The sequence below is a fragment of the Salmo salar genome, chromosome 21, assembly GCF_965601325.2.
Source record: "Salmo salar chromosome 21, fSalSal1, whole genome shotgun sequence".
Taxonomy (NCBI): Eukaryota; Metazoa; Chordata; class Actinopteri; order Salmoniformes; family Salmonidae; genus Salmo; species Salmo salar.
This window is the reverse complement of record NC_138311.1, coordinates 49,802,133-49,822,421: the sequence shown is the minus strand read 5'-3', so window position 1 is coordinate 49,822,421 and position 20,289 is coordinate 49,802,133. Positions and strand designations below refer to the sequence as shown.

The 20,289-nt window shown below is 40.1% G+C and overlaps 1 protein-coding gene across 1 annotated transcript in view; it reads right to left on the bottom strand.

Moving 5' to 3' along the window:
• Positions 1-17,594, bottom strand: part of LOC106582445 (heparan-sulfate 6-O-sulfotransferase 3-B) — a 153,717-nt gene extending 136,123 nt beyond the window's left edge. The window contains exon 1 of the mRNA XM_082967224.1: positions 16,092-17,594. Coding sequence (XP_082823350.1) covers positions 16,092-16,630 — 539 coding nt within the window. The 5' untranslated portion in view covers positions 16,631-17,594. The remainder of the gene's footprint in view (positions 1-16,091) is intronic.
• Between the last annotated feature and the right edge of the window lie 2,695 nt (positions 17,595-20,289).

The following is a 20,289-nucleotide window of genomic DNA, read 5'->3' as shown; positions in this document are numbered from 1 at the left end:
ATACTGTTACACTGGAAATACTAAAGTGCCTATAAGAACATCCAATAGTCAAAGGTATATGAAATACAAATCGTATAGAGAGAAATCGTCCTATAATTCCTATAAAACTACAACCTAAAACTTCTTACCTGGGAATATTGAAGACTCATGTTAAAAGGAACCACCAGCTTTCATATGTTCTCATGTTCTGAGCAAGGAACTTAAACGTTAGCTTTTTTACATGGCACAGATTGCACTTTTACTTTCTTCTCCAACACTTTGTTTTTGCATGATTTAAACCAAATTGAACATGTTTCATTATTTATTTGAGGCTAAATTGATAGTATTTATGTATTATATTAAGTTAAAATAAGTGTTAATTTAGTATTGTTGTAATTGTCATTATTACAAATAAATAAACAAATCGGCCGATTAATCGGCACCGGGGTTCTCGGGCCCCAATAATCGGTATCGGCGTTGAAAAATCATAATCGGTCGACCTCTAATTGGAATACAATCTGCTTTCTCTATGATTTGCTTGACCTTCACTTGAACTCTGTTGAACTCTGCATCCAGCAAATGAGTAGATAAAGCATGTCTGGTTGGAGGGGTGTATGCTGGGCAAAGAACATTTGGAAATCTCTTCCAATACACATTGCCTGTGAGCATCAGAGGTGAACCAGTTGCATACACAGCTCAAGCAAGACATTCATCAGCATTTCTCTGACTACTTTCCTCCATTGAGTAAAAAAACTCTCTGATTCCAGGAGGACCATGAGCTGTTGCTATCGATAACGTGTTTGATTCATCATTTTCACCTAAAATAGAAGTAGAGGCACTTTTGTCAGAGGTTGCTTGTTGTGAGCGCTGAGGGAACTCTATGCACTTGGCCAGATGATTCTGCATCTTTGTTGCATTCTTCACATATGATTTGGCACAGTATTTGCAAATGTACACAGCTTTTCCTTCTACATTAGCTGCAGTGAAATGTCTCCACACATCAGATAGTGCCCTGGCATTTTCCTGTAAAGATTAGAAACAAAATTGTAAAAAATAAATACAATTCCATGTAAAGATAGATAGTTAAGCAGTTAGATTAAACAACTCCTTTGTAAGATATTTTTTTTAAATGAAACATGAATGGAAACAGGTGAATTAACACTCCTCAGTTAGCAGGCTCAAGCAAGCTAAAACCCACATGGTAGCCAAAACTAACTCGCAGAAATTGTTAACAAGTTAGAAATGATTTAAACACACTTTGCTGTAGGCTACTATTTAATAGTTAACAAAAAATGATGTATGTCATTTAAAATATATTCACCCCACCCAGTATTGAATCAAAACTTACCAGAAAGCATGTAGTCCTTGGCTCAGACAGTGTAGTAGTGTGGGCTCAATAGCATCTCATTAGTGTGCAAGATCTTGAGAATCAGCTGTACATGTGATGGAAGAGTGCACTGCACATTTGGTTGAAGAATTCACTGTGCATGCAGAGGGTTGCAATTCCATTGAATTGGGGATAGTTTAACCAAAATATGCCACAAGACCTACAGTACAATTGCCTTTTGTGTATCCTACAAAAAAGGGTTCACTGTTATAAGCTAACTTTTTTGATGAATTTAGCTAAATTAACTTTCCCATGGAAAATTACCGGAAATTTACCGGAAAGTTTCCGACCCTTTGCAACCCTAATTCTGAGTATTCGTTTGGTGCATGAAAAGGCTTTAGTTGGGTTTCCTTCTTTCCATGTTATTGTTGAAGCTCCGGGGCCATATGTGTTGGTACTTTTAATCTTCTCACCACAGATCAGATGAGCAGCCCTGGTAATTATTATGTAGTGCATTCTGTGTCTAGCAGACAGAGGCCTGCCTCCTGCAGAAGGTCATCAGATGACAGAGGACCGGAGAGGTCAATCCCAGGAAGACAACAGAAGGTGTTTCAATGCTTTGGAGAATGATTCGGCACATATTGTTATGGTCTTCCTATACAATTCAATAGTTATTCAAAACACTGTAGTCAATCTTCTACATTGCAGAATAATAGTAAAGATATCATAACTATGAAATAACACATAACACATATGAAATCAAAAGTGTTAAAGAAATCAAAATATATTTTATATTTGAGATTCTTCAAAGTAGCCACCCTTTACTGTGATGACAGCTTTGTCTTTGTGAGACGCAGAGTAGGTGAACGCATGTGCATCTCTGCATGTGTGGTTCCCACCGTTAAGCATGGAGGAGGAGGTGTGATGGTGTGGGGGTGCTTTGCTGGTGACACTGTCTGGGATTTATTTAGAATTCAAGGCACACTTAACTTCTCTAGGGTAGGGGGCAGTATTTTGACGTCCAGATGAAAGGCGTGCCCAAATTAAACTGCCTGCTACTCAGGCTCAGAAGGTAGGATATGCATATTATTAGTAGATTTGGATAGAAAACACTCTGAAGTTTCTAAAACTGTTTGAATGTCTGTGAGTATAACAGAACTCATATGGCAGGCAAAAACCTGAGAAAATCCAACCAGGAAGTGTGGAAATCTGAGGTTTGTAGTTTTTCAAGTGATTCCCTATCCAGTATACAGTGAGTTAGGGTTCATTTTGCACTTTCTAAGGCTTCCACTAGATGTCAACAGTCTTTAGAATGTTGTTTCATGCTTCTACTGTGAATATGGAGCAAACAAGAGGGCCTGGAAGGTGATGAGTGAGAAAATGACATGAGCTCAGAGGCGTGCGCTCACGTGAGCATTAGCTGTGTTCCTTTACTTTCCTGAAGACATTGGAATTGTCCGGTTGGAATATTACTGAAGATTTATGTTAAAAACGTCCTAAAGATTGATGCTATACATCGTTTGACATATTTCTACGAATGTAAATATAACTTTTTTTGACTTTTCGTCGTGACATTTGCACGCGCTTCCTGCATTTGGAGTAGTGGACTGAATGCGCGAACAAAAGGAGGTATTTGGACATAAATGATGGACTTTATCGAACAAAACAAACATTTATTGTGGACCTGGGATTCCTGGGAGTGCATTCTGATGAAGATCATCAAAGGTAAGTGAATATTTATAATATTATTTCTGAGTTTTGTTGACTCCACAAAATGGCGGGTTTTGTTTCGTGTCTGAACGCTGTACTCAGATTATTGCAAAATATGCTTTCGCCGTAAAGTTTTTTGAAATCTGACACAGCGGTTGCATTAAGGAGAAGTGTATCTATAATTCCTTAAATAACTGTTGAATATTTTATCAACGTTTATGATGAGTATTTCTGTAAATTGATGTGCTCATTCACCGGGAGTTTTGGGAGGCAAAACATTTCTGAACATTACACGCCAATGTAAAATGGGGTTTTTGGATATAAATATGAACTTTATCAAGCAAAACATACATGTATTGTGTAACATGAATTCCTATGAGTGCCATCTGTTGAAGATCATCAAAGGTTAGTGATTAATTTTAACTGTATTTCTGGTTTTTATGACGCCTCTCCTTGCTTGGAAAATGGCTGTGTGGTTTTTCTTGTTTATGTGCTGTCCTAACATAATCTAATGTCATGCTTTTGCCATAAAGCCTTTTTGAAATCGGACAATGTGGTTGGATTAACGAGAAGTGTATCTTTAAAATGGGATATAATAGTTGTATGCTTGAGAAACTTGAATTATGACATTTTTGTTGTTTTGAATTTGCCGCCCTGCTATTTTACTGGCTGTTGAATAGTGTGTCCCGCATACCCCAGAGAGGTTAACCAGCATAGCTACCACAGCATTCTACAGCGATCCGTTATCCCATCTGGTTTGCGCTTAGTGGGCCTATCAATTGTTTTTCAACAGGACAATGACCAAAACAGACCTCCAAGTTGTGTAAGGGCTATTTAACCAAGAAGGAGAGTGATGGAGTGCTGCATCAGATGACCTGGCCTCCACAATCACCTGACCTCAACCCAATTGAGATGGTTTGGGATGAGTTGGACTGCAGAGTGAAGGAAAAGCAGCCAACAAGTGCCCAGCATATGTGGGAACTCCTTCAAGACTGTTGGAAAAGCATTCCTCATGAAGCTGGTTGAGAGAATGCCAAGAGTGTGCAAGCTGTCATCAAGGCAAAAGTTGGCTACTTTGAAGAATCTCAAATATAAAATATATTTAGATTTGTTTAACACTTTTTTAGTTACTACAGGGTTCCATATGTGTTATTTCATAGTTTTGATGTCTTCACTATTATTCTACAATCGAGAAAATAGTTTTAAAAAATAAAGAAAAACCCTTGAACGAGTTGGTGTTCTAAAACTTTTGACTGGTAATGTATGAGGAAAAAGCAAGCATTTTTTAAACGGTCTGTTCGAGATACACGTTTTTGAGGTAGGGTTTTTTAAGTGTTTTTTCTCCAATTTATGCTTAGACCACAAACATGATTTCAGGATTAGTCAACAACATTATTTGGGTATGAGTTAAAATAATATGAACTTTTAAAGTGAGATTTTCACTGAACTCTTTATGAAAATGAACATCATGTCTGGAGGACACATTACAATTCATGCCACAGACAGTGAGCAGCGGAGATACAATTCTTAAAAGGAAGCTATAATGGATTAGATTAGAGATTACATGGTTGACTTGAAGAGAGCGTTTGCACAGAAACAGATACCAGACAAAAGGGTAAAACTCACACAACCCACACTATAAACTGGCATGCCTTTTAGATGGTCCTCTTGAATAGCCCTCCTGTAATCCACCCCCCCCCCCCAAAAAAAAAAAAATATATATATAAAATCAAAGAGTTTCTCAATGGTGTATACACTGACCACATCATGTTTGAACACAAATAGCGAAATGAATAGGCTACACTGTAGATGTCGACTTGAAAGGCTTGGCTGTAGACAAGCCAAAAGTGGTAACGGCAGTTTGTGTGTGGTCACTACAGCTCAAGCGGTCGATAGTGGTGAAAAGAGAAAACAGAGCTGTTTCTGAGAAAACAGAGCTGCGTTCAGAATCCTCCAGGGAGGCTCTGAACCTTGTGACTGGCCAACACCCCTTATGTTCTACATTAATTTCCATGCTATCTTTTCATAGCAGTGAAGGAGAGAGACTAAAGACGGATGAACTTCATGTGACTTTTCCCACCCTCCCTTTCCTTGTACCCCGTGATGTTTTCAGGCGAGTTCAAGGGAAAGTGACAAGCAGATCAAACAGAAAGCACTTACTTAACACTTCTGGGCATATAGCAAGCATCGCCAATTCCTAGCAGTGGCAACATTTCATGGTTCAGTTAATTGTTATTGCAGAGATGCCCATTTTATTGGTAACACCTTATTGACTTACACATTCCACTCTGCCTGACACAACTCATCACTGTAACCAAAGTTTTATGATATTTCAGGTTTCTATCACATCCATCCACTGTCTTCTGCAGCACTACTCTCTGTGCAGAGAGTGATTGATTGCCACCAGCTGCATTTAAAATCTCTCGGTTAACTGGCCCACCATCACCATCACACTGCACACTGCCCTATCCTATCTGGACAAGAGGAATCAAATCAAATCAAATGGTATTGGTCCTTATTAGCGGGCTGCGACGGTGGCACTGTATTATCCTCAAAGCAGGCAAAGAAGGTGTTTAGTTTGTCTAGAAGCATGACGTCGGTGTCCATGAACTGGCAGGTTTTCTTTTTAGTCTGTGATTTTCTGTAGACCCTGCCAAATACGTCTAATGGCTGAGCCGTTGAATTGCGACTCTTTGTCCCTGTACTGGCATTTCGCTTGTTTGATTGCCTTGCGGAGGGAATAACTACACTGTTTATATTCAGCCATATTCCCAGACCACTTTCCATGGTTAAAAGCGATGGTTCGCGCTTTCAGCTTTACGCGAATGCTGCCAGCCATCCACGATTTGGGTAGGTTTTAATAGTCACAGCGGGTACAACATCTCCAATGCACTTCTTCATAAACTCACTCACTGAGTCAGCGTATAGATCGATATTGTTCTGTGAGGCTAACCGGAACATATCCCAGTCCGCATGATAGAAAAAATCTTGAAGCATGGATTCCGATTGGTCAGACCAGTGTTGAATGGTTCTCGTCACTGGTACATCCTGTTTGAGTTTCTGCCTTTAAGATGGTAGGAGCAAGATAGCGTTGTGGTCGGATTTGCCCAAGGGAGGGCGGGGGAGGGCTTTGTATGCATTGCAGAAGTTAGAGTAGCAGTGATCGAGTATATTACCCCCGCACGTCGTGCAATCGATATGCTGATAAAATTTAGGTAGCCTTGATCTCAAATTTGCTTTGTTAAAATTCCCAGCTACAATAAATGCAGACTCAGGATATATGGTTTCCAGTTTACATAGTCCAGTGAAGTGCCTTGAGGGCCGTCTTGGTGTCTGCTTAGGGGGAATGTACACAGCTGTGACGATAACTGACGAGAATTCTCTTGGGAGGTAATATGGCCGGCATTTGATTGTAAGGAATTCTAGGTCGAGTGAGCAGAAGGACTTGAGTTCCTGTATGTTGTTATGATTACACCATGAGTCATTAATCATGAAGCATACACCCCTCCCTTCCTCTTCCCAGAGAGGTGTTTATCTCTGTTGGCACGATGCATGGAGAAGCCCGGTGGATGAACCGATTCCGACAACATATCCTGAGAAAGCCATGTTTCCGTGAAACAGAGAATGTTTCAATCTCTGTTGTCTCTCTGGAAGGCCATCCTTGCTGGAATTTAATCTACCTTGTTGTCAAGAGGACATTGGCGAGTAATATACTCGGGAACGGTGGGCGATGTGCATGTCTTCGGAGCCTGACCAGGAGGCCGCTCCGTCTGCCCTTTCTGCGGCTCCTTTGTTTTGGGTGGGCTTCTGGGATTAGATCCATTGTCCTGGGTGGTGGTCCAAACAGAGGATCCATTTCGGGAAAGTCGTATTCCTGGTCGTAATGTTGGTAAGTTGAAGTCGCTCTTATATCCAATAGTTCTTCCCAGCTGAATGTAATAAGACTTAAGATTTCCTGGGGTAACAATGTAAGCAATAATACATAAAAAAAACTAAAAACTGCATAGTTTCCAAAGGACTTGAAGCGAGGCGACTATCTCTGTCGGCGCCATCTAGAATACCTATGTAAGAATGCTGTTAATTGACTACAGCTCAGCATTCAACACCATAGTACTCTCCAAGCTCATCATTAAGCTTGAGGCCCTGGGTCTCAACCCCGCCCTATGCAATTGGGGCCCGGACTTTCTGACGGGCCACCCCCAGGTGGTGAAGGTAGGAAACAACATCTCCACTTCGCTGATCCTCAACACTGGGGCCCCACAAGGGTGCGGGCTCAGCCCACTCCTGTACTCCCTGTTCACCCATGACTGTGTGGCCATGCACGCCTCCAACTCAATCATCAAGTTTGCAGATGACACAATAGTAGTGGGCTTGATTCCCAAACAACGACAAGACAGCCTACAGGAAGGAGGTGAGGGCACTCAGAGTGTGGTGTCAGGAAAACAACCTCTCACTTAACGTCAACAAAACAAAGGACATGATGGTGAACTTTAGGAAACAACAGAGCACCCCTCTATCCACATCGACGGGACATAGTGGAGAAGGTGGAAAAATGTTACTTCCTCGGCATACACATCACAGACAAACTGAAATGGTCCACCCACACAGACAGTATGGTGAAGAAGGCGCAACAGTTCCTCTTCACCCTCAGGAGGCTGAAGAAATTTGGCTTGTCACCTAAAACTCTGACAAACTTTTACAGATGCACAGTTGAGAGCAGCCTGTCAGGCTGTATCACCGCCAGGTTCGGCAACTGCACCACCCTCAACCGCAAGGCTCTCCAGAGGGTGGTGCGGTCTGCACAACGCATCACCAGGGACAAACTACCTGCCCTCCAGGACACCTACAGCACCCGATGTCAAAGGAAGGCCAAAAAGATCATCAAGGACAACAACCACCCGAGCCACTGCCTGTTCACCCCACTACTATCCAGTTGGCAAGGTCAGTACAGGTGCATCAAAGCTGGGACCGAGAGACTGAAAAACAGCTTCTATCGCAATGCCATCAGACTGTTAAACAGCAATCACTAACTCAGAGAGGCTGCTGCCTACATACAGACTCACATCATTGGCCACCTTAACCTCTATGGGCTAGGTGGGACGCAAGCGTGGTGCACTCCATCAACAGCAGGTGCATTTCAAGAGCGGCAAATTTGAATCCAAATAAATGTCAAAATTCTAATTTTTCAAACATACAACTATTTTACACCCTTTGAAAGATAAACATCTCCTTAATCTAACCACGTTTTACGATTTCAAAAAGGTTTTACGGCGAAAGCATAAATTTTGAGTATGTTAGGACAGTACATTTACAAGAGTTGTGTGTAATGTTTTGTCAATTCAAAGACAGGGTCACCAAAACCATAAAACCAGCTAAAATGATGCACTAACCTTTTACAATCTCCATCAGATGACACTCCTAGGACATTATGTTAGACAATGCATGCATTTTTAGTTCTATCAAGTTCATATTTATATCCAAAAACAGCGTTTTACTATGGCATTGATGTTGAGGAAATCGTTTCTCTCCAATAACAGGCAGTCAAGTCAGCACCACAAATTAAATAATTAAAATTAGAAAACATTGGTAAAATATTATATTGTCATTTAAAGAATTATAGATTTACATCTCTTGAACGCAATCAACTTGCCAGAATTAAAAATAACCTTACTGGGAAATCACACTTTGCAATAATCTGAGCACTGCGCCCAGAAAAATACACGTTGCGATACAGACTAGCCATCATGTTGGGGAGATCTAAAATCGAAAATACTATGTAAATAATCCATTACCTTTGATTCTCTTCATCAGATGTCACTTCCAGGTATCACAGGTCCATAACGAATGTAGTTTTGTTCAAAAAAGCTCATCATTTATGTCCAAAAATCTCCGTCTTGTTAGCACATGATCTAAGCCCGCCGGACTTCACTTCATGAACGAGTGGAAAAAATATATTGACGTTCGTTCAAACATGTCAAACGTTGTATAGCATAAATCATTAGGGCCTTTTTTAACCAGAACATGAATAATATTCAAGGTGGACGAATGCATTCTCTTTTATAACGTATTGGAATGAGGGTACCCAACATGAACTCGCGCGCCAGGTGTCTAATGGGCCATCATCGTTCCATGGCTCTTGTTCGGTCAGATCTCCCTCCAGAAGACTCAAAACACTTTGTAAAGGCTGGTGACATCTAGTGGAAGCAATAGGAAGTGCCAAAATATTCCTCAGCCCCTGTGTTTTTCAATGGCATAGGTTTAAAGGTAATACAACACATCAGGTATCCACTTCCTGTCAGAAAATGTCTCAGGGTTTTGCCTGCCAAATGAGTTCTGTTATACTCACAGACACCATTCAAACAGTTTTAGAAACTTTAGAGTGTTTTCTATCCATATATAATAAGTATATACATATTCTAGTTACTGGGTAGGATTAGTAACCAGATTAACCTCTCTAGGCTAGGCGGGACGAATTCGTCCCACCTACGTAACAGCCACTGCTATCCTGTGGCGCGATTTTCAAAACCTTAAAAATCCTATTACTTCAATTTCTCAAACATATGACTATTTTACAGCCATTTAAAGATAAGACTCTCGTTAATCTAACCACACTGTCCGATTTCAAAAAGGCTTTACAACGAAAGCAAAACATTAGATTATGTCAGCGGAGTACCAAGCCAGAAATAATCAGACACCCATTTTTCAAGCCAGCATATAATGTCACCAAAACCCAGAAGACAGCTAAATGCAGCACTCACCTTTGATGATCTTCATCAGATGACAACCCTAGGACATTATGTTATACAATACATGCATGTTTTGTTCAATCAAGTTCATATTTATATCAAAAACCAGCTTTTTACATTAGCATGTGACGTTCAGAACTAGCATACCCCCCGCAAACTTCCGGGGAATTCGCTAACATTTTACTAAATTACTCACGATAAACGTTCACAAAAAGCATAACAATTATTTTAAGAATTATAGATACAGACCTCCTCTATGCACTCGATATGTCCGATTTTAAAATAGCTTTTTGGTGAAAGCACATTTTGCAATATTCTAAGTACATAGCCCAGGCATCACGGGCTCGCTATTTAGACACCCGGCAAGTTTAGCACTCACCATAATCATATTTACTATTATAAAAATGTCATTACCTTTTGTTGTCTTCGTCAGAATACACACCCAGGACTGCTACTTCAATAACAAATGTTGGTTTGGTCCAAAATAATCCATCGTTATATCCGAATAGCGGCGTTTTGTTCGTGCGTTCCAGACACTATCCGAAATAGTAAAGAAGTGTCACGCGCATGGCGCAATTCGTGACAATAAAATTCTAAGTATTCCATTACCGTACTTCGAAGCATGTCAACCGCTGTTTAAAATCAATTTTTACGACATTTTTCTCGTAGAAAAGCGATAATATTCCGACAGGGAATCTCCTTTTCGGCAAACAGAGGAAAAAATCCCAAAGGCGGGGGCGGTCGGGGTCACGCGCATAAGCTAGTGTCTCTTGATCGGCCACTTGAGAAAGGCGATAATGTGTTTCAGCCTGGGGCTGGAATGACGACATTCTGTTTTTTCCCGGGCTCTGAGCGCCTATGGACGACGTGGGAAGTGTCACGTTAGAGCAGAGATCCTTAGTAAATGATAGAGATGGAAAAGAAGTTCAACAAATGGTCAGACAGGCCACTTCCTGTAAAGGAATCTCTCAGGTTTTGACCTGCCATTTGAGTTCTGTTATACTCACAGACACCATTCAAACAGTTTTAGAAAATTTAGGGTGTTTTCTATCCATATGTAATAAGTATATGCATATTCTAGTTACTGAGTAGGAGTGGTAACCAGATTAAATCGGGTATGTTTTTTATCCAGCCGTGTCAATGCTGCCCCCTAGCCCTAACAGGTTAAATCGGGTACATTTTTTTATCCAGCCGTGCAAATACTGCCCCCTAGCCCCAACAGGTTAATAAATGGATCACTAGTCACTTTAAATAATGCCACTTAAATCATGTTTACATATCTTACATTACTCATCTCATATGTACAGTGGGGCAAAAAAGTATTTATTCAGCCACCAATTGTGCAAGTTCTCCCACTTAAAAAGATGAGAAAGGCCTGTAATTTTCATCATAGGTACACTTCAACTATGACAGACAAAATGAGGAAAGAAAATCCAGAAAATCACATTGTAGGATTTTTTTATTAATTTATTTGTAAATTATGGTGGAAAATAAGTATTTGGTCAATAACAAAAGTTTATCTCAATACTTTGTTATATACCCTTTGTTGGCAATGACACAGGTCAAACGTTTTCTGTAAGTCTTCACAAGGTTTTCACACACTGTTGCTGGTATTTTGGCCCATTCCTCCATGCAGCTCTCCTCTAGAGCAGTGATGTTTTGGGGCTGTCGCTGGGCAACACGGACTTTCAACTCCCTCCAAAGATTTTCTATGGGGTTGAGATCTGGAGACTGGCTAGGCCACTCCAGGACCTTGAAATGCTTCTTACGAAGCCACTCCTTCGTTGCCCGGGCGGTGTGTTTGGGATCATTGTCATGCTGAAAGACCCAGCCACGTTTCATCTTCAATGCCCTTGCTGATGGAAGGAGGTTTTCACTCAAAATCTCACGATACATGGCCCCATTCATTCTTTCCTTTACACGGATCAGTCGTCCTGGTCCCTTTGCAGAAAAACAGCCCCAAAGCATGATGTTTCCACCCCCATGCTTCACAGTAGGTATGGTGTTCTTTGGATGCAACTCAGCATTCTTTTTCCTCCAAACACGACGAGTTGAGTTTTTACCAAAAAGTTCTATTTTGGTTTCATCTGACCATATGACATTCTCCCAATCCTCTTCTGGATCATCCAAATGCTCTCTAGCAAACTTCAGACGGGCCTGGACATGTACTGGCTTAAGCAGGGGGACACGTCTGGCACTGCAGGATTTGAGTCCCTGGCAGTGTAGTGTGTTACTGATGGTAGGCTTTGTTACTTTGGTCCCAGCTCATTGCAGGTCATTCACTAGGTCCCCCCGTGTGGTTCTGGGATTTTTGTTCACCGTTCTTGTGATCATTTTGACCCCACGGGGTGAGATCTTAAGTGGAGCACCAGATCGAGGGAGATTATCAGTGGTCTTGTATGTCTTCCATTTACTAATAATTGCTCCCACAGTTGATTTCTTCAAACCAAGCTGCTTACCTATTGCAGATTCAGTCTTCCCAGCCTGGTGCAGGTCTACAATTTTGTTTCTGGTGTCCTTTGACAGCTCTTTGGTCTTGGCCATAGTGGAGTTTGGAGTGTGACTGTTTGAGGTTGTGGACAGGTGTCTTTTATACTGATAACAAGTTAAAACAGGTGCCATTAATACAGGTAACGAGTGGAGGAGGGAGGAGCCTCTTAAAGAAGAAGTTACAGGTCTGTGAGAGCCAGAAATCTTGCTTGTTTGTAGGTGACCAAATACTTATTTTCCACCATAATTTGCAAATAAATTCATAAAACATCCTACAATGTGATTTTCTGGATTTTTATCTCATTTTGTCTGACATAGTTGACGTGTACCTATGATGAAAATTACAGGCCTCTCTCATCTTTTTAAGTGGGAGAACTTGCACAATTGGTGGCTGACTAAATACTTTTTTGCCCCACTATATATTCTGTATATTATACCATCTATCGCAGTGGTCGCACTGACTTTTCGATCTGAAGATCACTGACATCATGATTTGACCTCATTGACCATCAAATGCAGGTACCATCAGTCCAGTAAAATAAAAAAGCTAATTATTTCAATTCATCATAGAGCTCCACAGTGCCTCACAAGTGCTAAACCAACTGATCTATTTTGTTATCAAATCTCAAGTTTTGAAATATAATATGGTCTGATTAACAATATTGGCAGTCCAATCATATAGCCAATATACTGTGATAATGTATTAGGCCTACTGCCCAAACCTCATTCCTACAAAACTGTTTGTGTGAGGTTAACTCTCTGGGATAGTGGCAGTATTTTCACATCCGGATGAAAAGCATGCCCAAAGTAAATTGCCTGCTACTCAGGCCCAAAAGCAAGGATATGCATATTATTAGTGGATTGGATAGGAAACACTCTGAAGTTTCTAAAACTGTTTGAATAATGTCTGTGAGTATAACAGAACTGATTTGGCAGGCAAAACGCCGAGCACAATCCATCCAGGGAAAAACATTTTTGAGGTCAATCTGTTTTCCATTTGTTTTCTATGGTAAGATCGTTTTAATAGAAATATGCTTGCCATTCCTATAGCTTCCACTAGAAGTCAACAGTCTTTAGAAATTGGTTGATGTTTTTCTTTAGAGAAATGAAGAAGTACGGCTTTTCAGAACGAGGGTCCAGCCTAGTGCACTCTGTTTTGGTGCGTGTGACCTGGAACGTGCTTCACTTTGTTTTCGTCCGGTATTGAACGCAGTTTATCCCGTCTTAAATTTGATCGATTATTTACCTTTTAAAATATCTAAAGTTGGATTAGGAAAGTTGCTTGAAATGTTTGGACAAAGTTTACAGGTAACTTATCAGATATTTTGTAGTCATGTTGGGCGAGTTGGCACCGGTGTTTTTCTGAATGAAACGCGCCAAATAAATGGACATTTTGGAGATATAATGACGGAAATAATCGAACAAAAGGACCATTTGTGATGTTTATGGGACATATTGGAGTGCCAACAGAAGAAGTTCCTCAAAGGTAAGGAATGAATTATATCGTTATTTCTGAGTTTTGTGTCGCGTCTGGCGGGTTGATATAGGATTGTCATGTGTTTGTTTGATGGGGTACTGTCCTCAGATAATCACATGGTTTGCTTTTGCCGTAAAGCCTTTTTGAAATCTGACACAGTGGCTAGATTAACAAGAAGTTAAGGTTTAATTTGGTGTATTGCACTTGTGAATGTATGAAAGTTAAATATTTCTAATAATATTTTTTTAATTTTGCACTCTGCATTTTCACCGGATGTTGTCAAATTGATCCCGTTAGCAGGATTTGATCAATAAGAAGTTTTTCATTAAAAATCCTACAATGTGATTTTTCTGGATTTATTTTTCTCATTCTGTCTGTCATAGTTGAAGTGAACCTATGATGAAAATTACAGGCCTCTCTCATCTTTTTAAGTGGGAGAACTTGCACAATTGGTGGCTGACTAAATACTTTTTTGCCACACTGTATGTGACCAATAACATTTGATTTGGATTTGATTTGGATGTCTCCATCCCTGAGACCTGTAAAACATAACCAACAACTCAGTGTTGTTTCAGGCAACTTAAAATATCTGTTTTGCATTACAGTTCATAGTCTCGAAGTTCAACATTTAACTGTAAGTTGAAGCACTTTTTCTTGAAGGCAATGCTACTGAAAGTGTGATTGTCAATGTAAAGGTAATTCTCCAGTATAGTAAAATGTGTATACACACACACACAGGGGCGGAAATCCCGGGGGGGACCGGGGGGACACGACCCCCCCATCCTGGGAAAAATATGATTTGTCCCCCCCAATATATCACTGAAACATAACTATGTAATTTAAATAATATTAATAATACGCAATGAAAGCAATTGTGCTGATTATAGACACTTAATAGCGCGTTTTTAAGTTTCAAAAGATTGCGACCCCCCCACCCTTTGCCTCACAATGGTTTGATCCACTGCCAGTTCCTTAGCTTGCTAGGTAACAGAGAGGTCGTATCTACTGTCTGAAAGGCACTCAATGCACATAACTGACGTGAGGTTAATCCAGTCAATCGCGCACACACACTAGCTGAATATGCAGAGCTAGCGCACAAATATTAACTATTAAGCTAGCTAGTACATATTCCATTTATGTGGCGTCGTCAAAGATGGAATCTTTGCTATCGTCAATTTATTCCAAGATCAGCATGCAGATGATGTAAGTTAGTGCTTCAAAGTCCCTGTGATAAGGTTAACGATAAACTGAAATCCAAACTGAACAGAACTACACTCTCTTCTACCATTGTCTTAAATATATTTAATGGTCTCGTTGCAAAAGCTAAATTGTCGCAAGGGAACTTTTATTTATTTATTTTATTTCACCTTTATTTAACCCGGGTAGCAAAGATTATAGCAAACACCACTGAAACTGAATTGGTGCTCGCTAGCTTTGCAAATTCAGCTATTGTTGGTAGCCAGCCAATATGAAACAAAGTATTAAAATTACAAAAGGTTGCAGCATATGTTGTGTAAATGGTGAACTCATACAGCTGTCAACTCTTGTCATTTTAATCCGTTTCACATTTGCTAGCTACCTTTTAGATCGAAGCCCAAATAGAATGATTGAAGATGATAGAAACCCATCTCCTACTGTAAATAACCTACACACTGTGTGTGTAGCCAGCCAGCCAGCCAGCCAGGTAGAAAAATGGCAGAAAAATAAAAGACGGACATCAGAGTATTTTTCAATACACCAAAACGCATAGTAAGAACCCTAGTAGCCTAATATCTCAAAGACTAGTTGATAAAATGTTCATAAGAAAGAAATGAAATTCTAATGGAAATGTTTCACAATGATGTCATTAGGCAGAGCAGGCAACAGATGGCACACAGACAGCAGAGTTGGGGACAGATATGCAGGGACAGACTGGCAGAGACAGGGAGTCACAGGTAAGTTTGTTGAGTCTTTGTTTGGCAACATTATGAAAGGTTCTCAATTTTTTTGACTTGTAAAATAGGAACATAATTGGAAAATGCCATGGATACCCCCACTCTCAACTTAAACTGGTGACTGAACTAAGATTTGTTAAAGGCAATGGTATTGCTGTTGTGATTAGTTGTGTAGTTTTGGGTACCGGTAGTTAGGAGTACGGCAAACACCTTATTTCTTTGGTTCCTCAATATACATTTACCATATTACAATGTAGGCTATGTGTTACAGCACTACTTTTGGTGTCCCCCTCAGGAATTGCTCTTGAGAAAATGTAATGTAATTGTCCCCTCCAAAGTTGATATCAGATTTTCGCCCCTGCACACACACACACACACACACACACACACACACAAACACACAGATCACATAGAATGTTATACAGTACCTTTTGTTCTTTTGAGCTTTCTTCTTGTCCATTATGACAGGCACACAGTTGGTAAGCTCTGTCCAGTCCGCATGCAAACCACAGCTCCAGCCTGTAGAGAACCGAGAGAACAGCCAGGACTCGTCTTTGCCAGGTCGGTGGCATGTACATTTCTTCTGCCCTGATTTACAGTCGCATGGCTGCTCCAAACGAATATTCCTAACTAAGTGCCTTCCAAACGTGGTTCCACCAGTCTTTTGAATGTGTAAAAACACTATCACATCGTCTCCTTTGATGTTGAAATCCACGTGCCGCTGAAGGTCTCGTTCAGTAAAGTTGAATTTTGACGGCAATTTCGGTGGGCTGTCATCCTCCAGTTCTGTGTAAAAGTCTTCGGTTGCCCGATATTGGGTAGAAAGTTGACTGGCCCCTCTCAATTTTTCCCCAGTCTTAAAGTGGCAAGAGTTGCTGCCAGCTGGACAGATATATTGATAGCCTATCATTACAAAAAGAACAGCTAAAATAGGAACTAAGATCAGCTTATTGGATTTCTCATCCATTATAACAATAAGGTGTTTTCATATTAGTGTGAATTATTACACATGATCCTTTCAGTAGTTGCTTCTTGATTCATCATAATAATGTCTACAGACCTTCAAAGTGCCACATGTTGATGGACAAGGCTATCAAAAAGCGTATTCTGGTCTAAGCATGTAGCCTACCTTTATGTTTTAAGGATATGGCATTCATATTCCTCAACGCAGATAATTTAAAACAAGGCAGGTTTGCAAAAAAAAAACATGTCATATTTCGGTTACATATCCCTGTTGGTTGTCCGAACTTCACAGACGGTGCTGCATACTAACGTCCCTCGTACTTGAATTTCAAGTTGAAACGAGCCATTCAAAATGTTTTATTCTGATCCCACAAAATGACAATTTACGTCTCACGAAACAGTCCCGTCGGTTTAAAATCAGCACCACAAACATGCATGTAGGCTGTAGGTTACTGGAGAAACGTCAGACGTTATCCTTATGTCCAAGGCGTGCGCAAAAGGAGGCAAGTGACTGCAGCTCCGACTACAGTGGGATGGGTCCTGAAGCTTCCTCATACATCGCGCGGTTTAGTTTCAAATATTGTAGGCTACTACTTGAAGATGCTGTATCCAAGACTCGGTGATCATGTTACGCACTCTTCGTTGTCATATCCTATCTATCGATTTGTGTGGACACATATTGTAGGCTACCTTGGCTTTAGGCTTGCATAGGAAAAAGGGCTCATAATCTTATCTCGTAGTCGTAGAACAGATAGCCTGCATTCATTCAGCTCTTGCGGATCAGTCAGCACACACAAGTGACCCGACAACTGAAAGTCGATATTCGTCAAATTAACTATGAGCAATTGAGAACGGAATGTGGGTTTAGTGCTGGGCAATTAGCAAATAGTAGATTTTATACCAAGAAAATTGAACCAAAAGCATGTTGAAAATGTTCTACAAAAGTCAATGGTTAGAATAATAAAATAAAAACGACAGCCAATCGAAGGTGGGAAAACAATGTATCCAGTCCAATCCAAATACTGTAGGCTACTAACTTCATGTAGCCAGTTTCATGCATTGACATATGGTTTCATGAGAGCCAAAAGCAATTGAAACACAGTTTGCACGATATTAATACATTCATTAAAAAATAAACAAACAAATATTTTTAGGATCACCATTCGTGGGAATGAACCATCATCACTTTCGACTTCAAGCACCATGGACAGACCCCAGGTATCACGTAACAATACAATAGGCTTTTCTAAATTGTTGACGCATGCAATCTACTGCAAATTGTTGATGCATTTAGTCTACTGTTAATTGTTGACCCATGGTTCTGACAATCGGAAGGGAGGATGAATCATTCCCACGAAGAACACTTTGTGGGAAAATCGCCTATAGTCTACAGGACATTGTTGGTGAATCGTGTTATTTGCTGTGTTATAGCCTATGTTTTAGAATCCCTCTAAAAGAGACATCCGAGATCCAAATAGACTATATGTATATTGCAGTCTACTTATTTTGTTTCAGGAATCACATTATGTTGGCTAACTATAAGGGACATAACATTAACCAAATTCAGCCTAGTTCCAAGTCAAAATTAGTCTTAAATAGGCCTACTTCACACACAGCAACTGCTACACCTCATATTGTTGGCTGTGCTGTTGTACATGTGAAAATATGATTGGGATTTCAAACCAAAATTAGACGGATGTTGTTGGTATTAAGGCTTTGAAGTGACAATGGACAGCAAGCTCGTGCTTTACGGTGCGTAGTCACTGGTCCCAACCTTGAGCTCCTGTGGGAAGATGGAATGGGAGGGGTGGCCAGTAAGGCCGGCTTTAAGAACAACACCCACAAAAGGACAAAGTCATCAGGACTGTACTACACATGGATTGCATTAGCTGCCAGTGTTCAGCAGAAGAACACGGAAAAAGCAGAGGAAGTTAGCTGAGGCCTGACTAACGGATGGTCTGACACTGTGAGGATCACCACTAATGTGTTCTTTTCAGAGATGTACCACAGAGTTCACCAAGCCACATTCAGAGAGTCTCTGAGATGTGGAGAAAATGTTAAGAATCAAAGGGTCATGGAAATGAAAAGGGTCGGTCCACTCACAAAGAAAAAATAGGATTTCCTATAAGCCTTGAAGTCCTAGAAGTAAATGTTTTTCTTCCCACTTATTCGGTGTCGGTATTCCAGACACATCAGGATCATTGGTTCTTATTTTTGGATTAAAACAAGTGTTTTTATGGTTAAGATTATATTTCCGTTGTTTATTTCCACTACAGGAGCCAAAGTCTCAAAATATGCTTTTGTCTGGATATGGTGTTGAATAGGCCATAAAAAGCACTGAATACAAAGCTGTGAATGACACACAAGTAAACAGTGTGTTTGTGCATGTCTATTCTGTATAAAAATATATTCAACAGATGCTAATTGAAGAACGTTAATGGCAACTCTATTATTTTTCTATACAGAAAGGAACAGTGAACAGGATGACATTGATGAAGTCCAGGGCTTTCTCGTCGGGAAATTGACGTAAGTCAATGTATATGTAAGTCAATGTGTTTGTATAATGAGATTGGAACAATATAATCACCTTCTCCCTTCCTCCATCCCAGAAAATCACACCAGGATTTGGAGGAGCAGCTAGGGGCTCTCCGCAAGCATCTGCTGGAGAGCACCAATGACATGGCCCCTCTCAAAGTGTGGGATCTTCAAAGTACTGGAACAACCATTATTTATGCTACAAGTTTTTCCTGACCACATGACCTGACTAGGAAAAACTCAGGGCCCTACCCATTAGCAAAGGGCTAACCACTTAATCCGTGACTGTGAGGATCGCTGTGGTAACCGTTTGATTAATGGGAATGAAATGGAAATCATAGCACTATACTTACTAAAGAGCTTACTAAAGCAATCAATCATGTTATTATGTACAATATTATTCTGTACAATAGAGAGATTGCCAAGCACGTGATCAATGGACCGGGCTTGGCCACATGTTGCTCCAACCACCCGTGTGTTATGGCTTTGATTGTATGAATGGAAATGAAAAGGGAAAGAAGCTCTCAATAACCCTTAATCCCAATCAATTCAACACAGCATGGTATGATATCCTGATAGAAAGGTGTTGATTCTATTTGAACATTTTTGACATTGAGATAATGATATGTGTACAGACTTTGTAGTACATAGAGTTTCATAGAGTACTTCTGAATCAAACAAATAGTATATTATTTATTGTATATAATTATATTATATTTTATTTAATCTGTACGATTATTTGTGTTTATGCATGGAACATTTTCAACAAGCACTGTAGGCATGCCAAGGTGATGTACATTCCCAAGAAAAATAATCAACTGGCTCAATTTAAAATAATTTAAACTTTTGATGAAAATGCAAAATGTTTAATTCTGTAGATCTAAGCTTCCAGGCAGCTGCTTCCACCATTGTCTGTACCAAAGATTGATTCTCTGTAGCATACCTAAGTCAGAATTTCTCCTGCAGAGCCAAGGTACACCTTTACACCGCCTCACACTCTTTCTATTTCAAACGCCTCGCACATTCTACAGGAATAAATATTCCTGTTGAAATTAAATAAGAAGTACTCCCAGTTTGTAGACTTGAATCCAATCCTAGGATGTAACTTGTTTTAGACAGCGGTTATGA